This window comes from Harpia harpyja, chromosome 4, assembly GCF_026419915.1.
Source record: "Harpia harpyja isolate bHarHar1 chromosome 4, bHarHar1 primary haplotype, whole genome shotgun sequence".
NCBI classification, from domain to species: Eukaryota; Metazoa; Chordata; class Aves; order Accipitriformes; family Accipitridae; genus Harpia; species Harpia harpyja.
This window is the reverse complement of record NC_068943.1, coordinates 5,611,612-5,624,766: the sequence shown is the minus strand read 5'-3', so window position 1 is coordinate 5,624,766 and position 13,155 is coordinate 5,611,612. Positions and strand designations below refer to the sequence as shown.

Genomic DNA, 13,155 nt, shown 5'->3' with positions numbered 1-13,155 from the left:
ACACCTCAGCAAACTGCCGCTCAGCAGCCGAGACCTGGCCCAGGCACTGCCCTCGGTGTCTTCACCCGCCCTGTGAGGGAACACACAGGCTCCCCCCCGCTCAAAGCCCCGCCGGTTGGGGCTGACAGACACCTCTGTGTGCCCCCCGCCGCCCTGAGGGGGGGAAAGGAAGGGAGGGCAGGGGGCGGGGCGGCCGCACGACGTCACCGAACAGGAGAGGGAGACGCCTTGCAATCTCCCGCGCTTTCCTTCTCCTCACCCTCCCCCACCGCCCTGCCCCAGCTCGGCGTCCCGCCGCTGCCCCTCCCTCCCCGCACCGCCCCACCACGCCTCTGACCGATCACCGGCGAGATTGCCAGAGCCGCCCGCCAATGAAAGTGCCCTCCGGGGAGTCTCCCCGCCTCTGCCTCCCGCCCTCCGGCCCGGAGGCCGCACCAATGAGACAAGAGGAGACAAATCCCCAATTCGGGGACGGTTGTTTCGGTCGCCCTCCCCGCCTCGCCCTGAGTCGCCAGAACGTCACAGAGAAGGCAGGCCAATCGAAGGCGAGGTCCCGTCCGCCGCAGCCAATGGGAGCGCTCGAGAGGGCGGCTGGCGCGGCCGGCCCCAGGGGGGAGCCGGGAGCAGAGCGCGGCGGCGGCGGCGGCTGTGGCTCCGCCCCCTCTCCCTCCGCTGGCGGCGAGGCCGGCTTTCCCCCTCCCCGCCTCCCTGTCCCCGCCCGGCCGGCCTCGCTCTCTTTCCCTTTCGCAGCAATGGCGGCGACGGCGGAGCAGGAGCAGCAGCAGTTCTACCTTCTCCTGGGCAACCTGCTCAGCCCAGACAATGCGGTCCGCAAGCAGGCCGAGGTAACGGGTCCGCCTCGCCCCGGACCCTGGGCGCCAAGCCGGCCTGTCAGACCTCCCGGACCTTGCCGGGGCGGGGGGGGGGGGGGTGAGGGTGAGGGAGGGCAGGGAGGCGGCGGCGGGGCTCGGCCGAGCCCCACGTGTGAGCAGCGGCACCCGGCTGCTGCCGGGGCGGCCCGGGCCTTCTTCCCCCCCCCACGTCGCAGCGCCGGCTCTCCGCGGGTGGGCGGTCGGGACCGTTGTCCCCGGTGAGGCGCGGGGGGGGGGGGGGCCGCTCCGGCCGTTGGCGAGAGCGAGGGCTCCGGCCGCTGGCCCCTGCGCCTGAGGGGGCGCGAAGGGTCTCGCTCCCGCCCCGCCCCGGCGGCCCTGCGTGTCCGCCTCGTGTCCGCTCCCCCCCCACCCCCGCCGCCACCCGCGCCCGCCGGGTCCGGTGTGGACCCTCCCACACCCCCGAGGTCTGTTTCTCCCCGTTGTCCACGGCGAGACGGGGCCTGGGCTGGCTCCGCCCGGGCTGGCCGGCGTGACGGAGCGCGGCCCCGGCTCCGGAGGGGAGGGGAGAGGAGGCCAAGGCGGCGGCGGCGGGTGGCGGGACCGGTGCTCGCTGGCTGGGGAGCGGGGAACGGGGATGGGGGGGGGAGTGACTGCCCTCCGTGGGTACGGAGCTCGGAGGGGCGCGATCGTGCACTTGTATCCTCGTCCCTGCGCTCCCGAAGCGGCTCTGGCAGAGGGGCCGTGCCGCCTGTGCTGGGGCAGGAGCGGGGCCGCAGACACCCACCCGGCCCGCCGAGGTCCTCCTGTGTTGCCACACTGTAGTTTGGTTTTTAACTTCGGAACGGGCCGCCTATTCAAGTGGCTCGTCAGCTAAGAAATATTTTCCTAAAAGAAGCATTTTCAATATACTGAGTTTCTCTGCTATCAGCAAAAACTTTTCGGATGTGTTATTTCAGCTAAAATTCTTTGTGATGGCTAAGCCACATTAATTCTTTCTCTCTGTCATGCTTAAGACTCCATTGTCAAGCCTAGTGGGGAATCTCTCCCATTGAATCAAATACTAGCGTCTAGGTTTAGCATGAATTCCCACTGCATGGCTGCATCGGGTCTTTTATCGCTCTCATCACTTCAGCGGTCAGCAGAGTTCAGCGCATTGTTTGGCGAAGAATAAAAAGTATTATTGTTACTGATGCTGCAGTGAAAATTCCCAAAATGTAATTTGGGGATGAGAAGGAGGGGAGGCATGCATTTTTAGAAAGCTAGCAAAGTTCAGTATTGATTACTGCAAACGCTTTCTAGAGAAGCAGCAAGAATTATTCCCACATTCCTGAACATAGAACTGGAATAGAGGCCATTCCCTGGGAGCTGGATTTCTTTCTCTTCTCAACTGCCTGCATGTAACACAAGAACATTTCTCATAACTTTTTGAACTTTATTAAAATTGTAACAAAGCAAATTTACTGGACAGCTGTGTCATAATGCCTGTGAAATAAAACATTCTTGGAAAAAAAAGCCTGAAACTTAGATTCTTACAACTGGCATATTCTGTCAGAAACTTGCTCGGAACCGAGTTGGAGGTTTTTTTTAATCTTCATAGATACATAGGCACCATGGTCAATCAGAATAAGAAACCTTAATTGTTGCGATAGATTACCAAGCTTTTCGAGTCCATTTGTTTCGTATACAAATACAAGTGAGTAGTATAACTTTTGCTTCTTTACCTGCACTGAATCTGGCATTGGTTTCTGCATATTTCCAAGCTGTATTGCAAGTATTTTTATGGTTCAGGATTATTCAGAGTGGAAGGGTCCTCGGGAGGTCTGTAGTGCAATCTCCTGCTCAAAGCAGTGTCAGCTGTCAGGTCAGACCAGGTCACTCAGGGCTTTGTCCCGTTGAGTCTTGAAAACTTCCAAGAACGGAGACTGCACAGGCTCTCTGAGCAACGCGCTCCTGCTTGACTCTTCTCATTCGAGCAAAGAGGTCTGAACCTCTGTCCAGTCTGAACCTCCTTTTTTCAATTTATGCCTGTTGTCTCTCATTCTTCTACCATGCACGGCTGTGAAGAACCCAGCTCGGTCGTCTTCATGGTGGGTTAGTGAACTTGTACCTAGAAACACAAATCTGTCTCTCTACAGAGAGAGCTAGATTGACTTTTTTTTTTTTTGCATTTGTTTCTTGAAGTAAGATTTCTTCAGATGAAAGTATTGCATAGCCTTTAGAATATCTGCTTACTAAAATCATACAGGACTCATATTTGATCTTAAACATCTGCATAGTCCAATCAGTTTTTTAAAGTGTACATACTGTTGGAAGTCAATATTGAATACTGTAGGGATTCGCATAACTACAGGTAAATTGAATAGCAGGTTTTCATTTGTGTCCAGTGAAAACCAGTGAGAATGAGAAATGGATAGACTGGGAACTGAAGGAGACAGACTTGGGTTACTTCTAATAGGTCTGGCCATTGAGATTAGGATGAGAGATGCTATGTTGAAGGCTAGACTTGATGGAGATGTAGAGTCAGTCATACCCTGTTTGGGTGAGGGTGTAGTGAAAGCTGTAAAAAACCAGAAGGCGGAGGGAGGAAAGTCTAGGGGAGGAAAGTCTAATCACCTAAAACCTATTTTTATTCAAGTATTTATGTATATGGATCTATGTATGTGCTAGCACGCTCATAACTTATTCTGACCAGTTTGCTGAAACCTGGTTCATTCATTTTATCTCCCATTAAAAATTACTGGAATGTTGTCTGTTGACTATAAAAGCCTGTCTTTCTCTTATTTGTGTGTTTGTTTTCTGATAGAGAAACTTTACTTTCTTTTGGTGATTTTATGCTCTTTTTAAAAATACATTTCTCAGGTTTGGAAGAACACGAGTACTAAGTGTTGATAATAGATATTTGCTTGCGTGTATTCTGGAAGTTAGTCAAGCTGCGTGAGAAAATTGTACCTCTGGGTAAGGTAGTTGGGGAACTAATCATGAACTAAAGGAATGCTGTGAAGATGTAGCAGGATCCAGGTACATAGTTAGGGTGTAGCCAAGGCTGGTAGTAAGATGGAGGACTACGTTGCTGGTTCCACGCACCAGCACTGGGGGAAGGTTCTGGCTTTGGCCATATGTTCCTTTTGCCTGCCTTGCCCCTGGTGCTCTTTAGCATCCTCTGAATCCGGTTTACTGAAGTGACAAAATTACGTCAGTGGACGACTGGATAGGTTGCTGCCATTTCTAGTGAGTTTAAACAACTCAGAATTTCATTATTATCAGAATTGGCATGAGGGAAGCCAGCTTTTACAGTGCTTCGGCTGTCCATGAAGGCATAGCTTCAGGTCCATGCTGGGCCTGTGTTTAGGGAACCTTCTTGTTTCTGTATTTGTCTTTATAGTTGTAGATAATAGTGCAATATAAATATATACACTCGTGGAAATGATTAATCTGAGAAGACTTTCTATTCTGACCCTAAACCTCATTTAATTTTGCAGACTCCGTGAAATGATTAGATTAAATGCAGGGATTCATTGGGGATTCAGAGTCTCATTGACTGTGAGCATATATTAGCAACTAGAGAGAATATGAAGTAAGAATTGACTCTGTGAACGAGGCTTACTAGGAGGCAGGTACAGAAAGTGGAGGGAGATGATGTCTAATATTAAATGTGTGATGGGGAAACTACTTTATTGAAAATAGCAGGTATACTGTCAAGGTGTGTAAATCTACTAGAATATTAGAAGGAGCTGCTGCAGTGGTAAGAATGGGAAGTAGGCAGGCAGGGCACTGATTGAAACGAACCTGGGCTTTGTATAGTAGGCTTGTTCCTTGAGTTCAGGATGGCATAGTGAATATTTGGAAAGGGTGGAGTAATTTATCTTCAAGATTGTGTCCGTGAAAAATAACTCTTTCGGAGTTAGTAAGTGTAGGAACTATTTCTGAATGTTTTAAGTGGTTGCTCTTCAGCTTGTAATTCCCGTGCCCCTACCTACATAGGTTTGGTATATTAGAAACAAGCATTTATAGTTTTAAAATGCTCATGTATACTATGTTCTAGATAGCAAAAGCTATTTTGTTGTGTGCTCGCTCTAGCTTCTACGTAACAATCTAGTTTAAAAAAACATAGTGAATGAACTGCACGCCAGAAGTGTGTAAGACAACGTAACTGAACTTCTCATTAAACTTCCCGTTTTATTAAGAGGGTTTCCCTAAGGGGGAGACTAAATAGTCTCTCTTTCTGAAATTCAGGCAGAAGTTTCAAAATTAAAAGTACTTATTCAAAACATGTAGTTGAGATGTGTGACTGCCACTTGACATTGTAAAGGCTGTAAAAAGGTTCAGAAAAAGAACGGAACAAATTTTTGGACTATACATTTGTCAGTGGTTATTAACCTGTTGGTCATAGTTCAGTCTCAGGCTTCCAAAATTCTTAATCCTTTGATGTGATAGAAGCTATGATGGATTCCCGAGAGGGTACGTGTTCCGTAATATTGTATTTCCAGGAGGGTATGTGTTCCATTTATGTTATTTCTTAACTCATCTCTTAAGTGGCCAGTAATGCATATGTAGATCATTCCAATAGGGCAGGTCTTATTAGGTAACTAAGACTTCACCCATTATTTTAAAATAGGTCAGAAATTTTTATTTTGATAGGTTTAGGGTTTTTGCTATGTTATTTTCTATTAATGGGGTGGATAATGAAGTTATTTTAAAAGGAAAGTCAGTTCATATTAATGCTTAACACATCCTTTCTAGTAATTGTTTACAATAAGCTGTATCCCTTTTTATGCAGGAGACGTATGAGAATATACCAGGTCAATCTAAGATCACATTCCTCTTACAAGCAATCAGGAATACCGCTGCTGCTGAGGAGGTACGTCTCAATAATCTTTGAATTCTGCAGATTTTCAAGGGAACTTGGAGAAGGGGGGCAAGAAATCAGTGCTGGTCATTTTGGGATAAATGAACAAGTGGGGCATTAACTGAATCCTAATTTACTGCATGCACATTTGTAGAGGGACCACTCATCTAGTTTGTTGCATGTCAAGTTCACTAGCTGAGACTTTTTGATGTAGGATATTTAGTTTCAAAAGTAGTGTTTCATAAGTGACTGCTTAGACCTCCATTGTTTTCTGGTTGTGTGTTTTGCTTAATGATGGGGTTCTTTCCTGAAAATGTGTAACTAATATATACTGTGATGTTCATTCAAGTTACAGCTGAGAAATGCTTTCCATTTTGGAGTCCTGTGCCTACATGTGTTAAACTTATGTATCATCTGAAACTTCTTGTGCTTCTCAAATCAAAATTGGAGGGAGATAATGTAGCAGTTGTTTTGTGTGTTTTATTCGGAAGGCTTTTGTATTTTGTCCCATTTGGGGAGGATATGCTCATTAAGGCATCTAGCAGTGTTATAGAATGAATGGAGGCAGTCTAAGCACTATATAAAGTTATTCCGTGGGCATACAGTAAGAGTGCCTTTTAGTTATTCCTTAGTTTTGTAAAGGCTGGAACACTTCAGCAATCAGGTATAGTACTTATTGGTAAAACTCTTATTCACTTGGATACGCAGAGTGAAGAACTACTAAGCTTTCAAGATATTACAAACTTAAGTGTCACTTAAAGTAAAAACATTTGACTTTAAATTTGGGGGAAAAAAAAAGAGTTTTACTGAACAATGAAAGGATGTAGCATGTAGAATTTCTGAACACTATTATAAGGAGAGTATAAGTGTGCTGTTTCTGGGTAATGATCTGGTACATTGTATTCAATTTAGAGGTAGATGCTATTTGTGCTTTCTAATGCTCAGTAAGTATCAGCTTACTAATACTGATGCTTATCTACTTACAAAGCAGTGTTCTTCTGACAGAATCCTTCAATATTACTCTAGCAACTGGTTGCATAAGAGCTGTGTAGTTTTCCCTCCTGCCCCTCTGAGAAGTTTCAAAAGATAGAAAGCTGTAGAGCAGTCTCTCCTGTATTTAAATTGCCATGAAAAATAAGATCTTCCGCTGTCCCTTTTTCATGAGAACATCATATATAATAATCAGAATAATCAGATAATACTATGCCCTAGAAGTCATAGCAGCATTGCACATGCTTCTGTTTTGAATACATTTGAGAAGTCCAAGTTGACAACTACGAAGTGATGCTTGTGTAAATAAATACTTGTGCCATGTATTTACTGATTTTATTCCCTTTACTTTGGCTAAAGAAATAGCCCAGTCTAAAGCTGTTCAGAATCTTGCCAAGGACTTGGCTTCCAGCTTACTTAAGTGCAAACAAACTTTTCATCTGCAGAAGTTACTCTTACCAGAGACATCAGAGGTTAACATTTGTATAATAACTTGTCATTTAACTCCACCAATGGATAAATCAAAGAAAGGTTTAAATGTTAGCTCATAACTTAAGTAGAGATTAGGTGCTGGACTGAAAAAATCCTGATTAATAAAACCTGTGCACAACCTCTCTTCCCTGTAAATCCAAATACATAGTAGCCTAATTAGAGCCTAAGTGAAGTCATCCCCATGCTTGATCTAAATGTTGCATATAAACGCGCAGGGAAGCATTCTGTGTGTGTTCAGTGTGGTGCTGGTATCAACAGCTAGGCATTTTGTGTCTGTGTATGTTTTATGTAGATCCAAATGTTGGGCAGAATAGCGTATATGTCACCAGGGGACAAGGGCTTTGGGCCTGGTAAATGTCCTCTGAGTGCACTGAAAGTACTGGCACCACTGAACACAGGCTGCTGGAAGAAGCCTTAGAACTTTAAAGATCCCTTGCCCAGGCTATGGGAAAGCAGGGTTCAGATCCCTCTTCATCCTGAAGCCCCTGTATTGCTTTACCACCTACCAGGAAAACTAGGCTGAAGAAAATACTCCATCCTGTTTGCAGGAGCTGGGCTGCCGTGTTGTAGAGAATACAAGATTCGTAGGACTATTTGGACAGCAGTTGGAGAAATCCTGACTCTGCAACCTAGTAGTTTTGGCATTTAAATGGAGAAACAGGGATTCAGATCCTGCTCCCAGGACCCCTTGCATTTGACATGGAAAAAACCATTAAGCTAGATCAGAAATAACTCTTTTTAAAAACTAACTGTATAGCAGGTTTTCTCCTGACCAAATGCCTAAACTGTGGAAATAATCACCTTTTCCCTCTGTTCTCATTTCATACTTTCCTGATAGCAGAGTAACACTGTTCACAGAAGTGGAGGGAAGCATCTGACTTAGCAGTTAGAACACTTCTGTGCCAGATGATACGCAAGTTTGTACCCCTCAGGCTGAGGAGGGGCTTGAAGCCCGGTCTCCAACTTTCTGAACATTAAGGCTCCCTGTTATGAAGTTAGGACTCTACTTCTTCCTACGCAACTGCATTTTAAAGGGTTGAACAGAAAGGTGGTATATATTCACAGTTTATTTGGTGATTTTATTCTCAGGATGTGTCTCAGGTGTTAAGAGGCTGTTCCTTTGCAGTTTTGATTTACCACCTAAATCTTAGAGAGGAGCAGAAGCTCTGCATTTTCTCCTGCATTTGTTTTCTTCCTGGTTAACTCTAGATTGGCATTTTCACTTGTGTCCTAATTTACAGTTGACTAATTTCAAGCCCTGTGAAATACAATAACAAATGCTGTGTAAAACTGTGTTTCTGCTGTACTTGCAGCCCTCTTAGAGGGCTCTGACCTTTCCCTTCCCCCTCTCCATATTGTCACATGAAGGGGTTGCATTTCTTAGCCTGAAAACTACTGCTGTGGACAGCTTCCTGTTCAGCATTTGGAGGGGAAGGCAGGCAGCCCATGGACTTCTGATACACCACAGTTCTGCCTTGGAGTTGTATGCGGACCTTGGGCACTGAGCGCTTTGAATTCCACATGGGGCCGGATCCCTGAATGAGGTTGTGCAAGTCCATCTTTGGACTGTGTCCTAAATATTGATTGCTTCCATCCATGCATGTTTTACTCCTTGAGGACTTAAAAGGAACAGTAAAACAAAAGTAAAAATCACTGTGACTGTGCTACGCAAGATGGTCAGTCTTTTTCTTACAAAATGTTTGGGATTACCTGGATACTTTGAATGCCACTGGAGAACATGGTATCCCAGATTTCTGTTAATAATTCTTCTGCTGCCCTGCTCAGCAAGTTGGTTTTCTTCTTGTGCCTTTGTTCCATCATCTATAAAATCCTAGAATATTTTTAAAACACTGTAAATTCTATTAATAAGAAGTAGTGTTGAAATTTGAGTATTATGAACTACTTTTTATGTTAATACCTTTGACATTCCAATTGTATGTGAGCACCTCGGTAATTTAGACATGCAGAAGAATCCAATGCTAGGAGAGAGTTCTGCTTTTTTATGCTTCATTGGTAGATGGAAGTTTTTTGGGGATATACACTTTATATTGTTCCTGTTCTTGTTAAAAGCTATAGCCGCTAAGTTGCAGGATTTTAAAATGCTTGTTTGGGTACATATCTTGTAACACTTAAATATAAAAGCGCCTTTAGTGTGTGTGAAAAATACGTACTTCCTTAAAGCAGGAGAAACAGCCCCAGAGCTGCCCTTAATCTAGCCATGTTCGTCATAATTAAATTGACAATGGTAATTTTCATATATAGGTGGATATCTGCTGAGGAAAATATGCCATTTATTATTAGAAGTTAATTGCTGCTTTGTCACTCCTTCAAACATTTGAATTTGCTTTAGGGAATTTGGGAATTTTTTTCTAAGCTAGTAACAATAACCAGGAGCTAATTCATGTAGTGCTGATCTTGTGTCTTTCTGTATGCCTTGTTACTTGTGTTTTTAGTTTGCAATCAGTCTGTGTTTGTCATTCTTCTAATATTTTAAAACTAAATTCTTCAGAGGTGGAAATTCTTATCTTTGAGACTACATGCTTTATGAAAACAAGCTCTATTCCCTATCTGGCCACCTATTATTATTACTTCAGGAAAGGAACGCATATAATGTGAGTTCAGTCATTATCAGATGTCAGAGAATATGCAGAGAAACATGATGCCCTGAGTAAGGGAAGACATTGCATCAGAGTCTGTGCCTTGTTTAGTCCCAGCAAACTTGCTCCCCAGTCAAGGCTTCTCTTATGTAAGTTCACCATACTAATGAGGAGAAATTTAATCTTTCACAATATTGGTGCTTCTAAGGGTGGGAGAAGGAAAGATACCATTATATTGTGGTGCCATTGAAGTTTTTGGACACATTGTTAGTGGGATTCCCAGAGGCAGTGGGGAGAGAATCTTTTTCCTTCCTAACTCATGTTTCCCATGTGACGACCTGTTGCTAGAGAACCTTGGCTTATGATGGGAGCTACAGTATGGGTGGGCACTGTTACCTGCTTTATTCACCTTCTGTCTTCCTTAGATCTACTAGGGAATATCTACTAATCCTACATACGTGGTGGCTTTGGTCCACATTGGAGCTGTTGAGGAGGAGGAGAATAAGGAATTATCTAGAGTAAGGTCCAATTCTAGTCCTTCCCTTCTGTTAGTGTGGAGACACTTTGTGTGCACTGCTCTTTAGCTGTATTGAAGAGGGATGGATAGACTGGAAAAAGGCACAGTGGGTCTGGAGACTGCAGAACATAACAGTAATAGTATCTTGGGTGATGTTCTAGCAATACCTGATTTTTACAGGGTACCTTAGAAGTTGAGACTTTGCAGTGGTTTGTGTTTCTCATCTATAGGTTACGCTGTAGCAATATAGTTGAGAGATCTTTTGGAAATCGGACTTGTTAGTTCTCCTGCTCATGGAACATTTTTGAGTTCCAAAGGCTGTTATAAGTGAAACTGTTTTTCATTCAAGTACACATTAAATAAGAGTATCTTAGGGAAGAAATTGGGTGTATGTTGCATTGGATTACTTTTTTGTGAGGATTTAACATGTGTAAAGTTTTGTTACACATGTTAAACTTTAGAAGTTTGGGGGGTGGTTTTTTAATTACTGTTTGTCCTCCTAGAAACACTGGTTAGTGAACATCCTATTTATTAAGTTATTCAGAGTGCTTCATGTGTCTTCTTGCCTTTACTGCCTGTGTTGCTCTATTCATTTTTAATTACTCAGCCAGGTTTTTTGCTTCTAGTTCTTGGATAATTGTAAATAAATGAAGATATGTAAACGATACTGTTGTAGAATTGCTGCATGCAAGCAGGAAGCATAGAAGATTGTAATATGTGGTATTGCAGTTCTTATGCTCAAATTCAAATTTAAAGAAAAACGTTTCATCATAGGTCTGCAAAAGGCTGAAAGCTTTGGGTTTGTTTTGGGGTTTTTTTGTTCAGAGTAGAGTTTTATTTGCCAAAATCTAACTCTGGGTTCCTGAATCTTTAGGAGTTTTGTTCTTTGAGAAAGTGAAGGAGGGTTTACGGGTTAATTGTCTGACAAAGTTGTCCCATTAAGTTACTTGTTAATCAAAAAACACCTATCTAGATTATAGTTACCTCAGCGGGCCATTTAAAATAGAAAGAAGACATGCTTTAAACATCTTTCAATAATGCAGCAAAGTCCTTAACTTGCCACAAAATATGTCCAAGGTTCAGCTCTAGAAAAAAACTGAATACCTCAGTGGGTTTCATGTTTATTTCTTTGAAGAGCTGTAATTGTCAGAAACATGGTTGTAAGCTGATGTTTCTTTACTATGTTTTTACTTACTATCATAATTGTCATCTGTTGCTTGAGAGGTATTCCATTCACCAGACAAGTCTACACAGTGAAAACATTTGGAAGCATGATGTCAGTCATCTTTCGTCCGAAGAGCATGATTATCATATCGAAACACTTCAACATACTTACTTTCTTATTCAATAGGCTAGACAAATGGCAGCTGTCCTTCTACGACGTCTTTTGTCTTCTGCTTTTGAAGAAGTTTATCCAGCTCTTTCACCTGATGATCAGACCTCTATCAAAAGTGGATTGCTGTTGATTATTCAGTTGGAAACGCAGTCCAGTATGAGGAAAAAAATCTGTGACATTGTTGCTGAATTGGCCAGGAACTTAATAGGTACTTTATATAAGCTGATGTTGTGGTAAAATATTTATGTATTGATAGTAGTTGTATTTTTATCTCTTGTTCTCTAGTCTTGTGCAGATGTTTGCACATCATGTACTGATTTCATGGTTTAAAATAAAACATAGTATTTGTTTACATTATCCTTGGTCAGATAAAAATAAGATTCCTTAACTCTGCTTTTTAAATTGCTTGAGTTCAGGTGAGATTGTATTAAGGTTTAGAAATCTGATTTTGTTTAAATTCTCAAGAATGTTATGCTGAACATCTGCATCAGTTGAGTGCTGTTATACAGCAGTAAATAGAGATCATCTTCTGTTCCTGAATGCCTTTAGATTTAACACTTCAGCCATATTTTACACTGTGACACATCTCCAGATCAGTTTTTTTGAAATTAATTTTAGTAGTGATGACTGGCTGCCCTGCACAATTGAGATCTAACCACTCTTAAGTTTGCTTAACCTAAAACTTTGTTGCATTTAATCTAGACGAAGATGGCAACAACCAGTGGCCAGAAGTTCTGAAATTCTTGTTTGACTCTGTCAGCTCTCAGAACGTGGGACTGCGTGAGGCTGCTCTACATATTTTCTGGTAAGCTTTCGGAGTTTGCTACATTTTTGCAGGTTAGCCAAATCATGTATGTAAAAATGTAAGAAAAACTGTCACAACTTAATTAACAAGCAATCATATATATTTCATTTATTCTGTTGTATTGTGGTTTACTTAACTCTTACATGTACAGTTACAATCTGTAGCTTAAACAATGGATATGTTTAAAATAATAGTTAAGGTTAAACTGTGTAAAATTTTATTAATGTTTTTTCTTTTCTTATCCTTAGGAATTTTCCTGGGATTTTTGGGAATCAGCAGCAACACTATTTGGAGGTCATTAAGAGAATGCTGGTTCAGTGTATGCAAGATCAAGAGCATCCATCAGTAAGACCTTTATGTTCTTGTTTCTTTGTTTGTTTAATATGTCCTGAGCATAGAAACTTTGTGTAGTAGTCTTGAACATAAAGGTTAAACCATAGATTCCAACCAGAGAATTGCATTACCTGAACCTGATGTACATCTGGAGTTTTGACTATGCCTGCTGCAAAACAGAAGGGTCAAACCTTTTCATGGTCCTAAAGCTGACTAGCTGGCTCATATCTGTACTGCTTAGGCCCAGACTCTTCACTAGTAGTTATGCTTGGAGAAACCTAGTTGTAGTGGCCCAGAATGGAGCCAGGGGTTTTGGCCAAGAGCATGAGGGGGCAGAAACTCCTTGTTAAGCTCTCTTTCTGGCCTTTGTGTTTAACAGTATAGATACATAGTATTTGTACACAGT

At 42.9% G+C, this 13,155-nt stretch overlaps 1 protein-coding gene across 1 annotated transcript in view; it reads left to right on the top strand.

Moving 5' to 3' along the window:
• The first annotated feature begins 665 nt into the window (after positions 1-665).
• IPO5 (importin 5) overlaps positions 666-13,155 on the top strand; it is a 45,356-nt gene continuing 32,866 nt past the window's right edge. Inside the window, exons 1-5 of the mRNA XM_052785750.1 lie at positions 666-845; positions 5,611-5,691; positions 11,627-11,819; positions 12,314-12,416; positions 12,665-12,761. Of these exons, the coding sequence (XP_052641710.1) occupies positions 753-845; positions 5,611-5,691; positions 11,627-11,819; positions 12,314-12,416; positions 12,665-12,761 (567 nt within the window). The 5' untranslated portion in view covers positions 666-752. The remainder of the gene's footprint in view (positions 846-5,610; positions 5,692-11,626; positions 11,820-12,313; positions 12,417-12,664; positions 12,762-13,155) is intronic.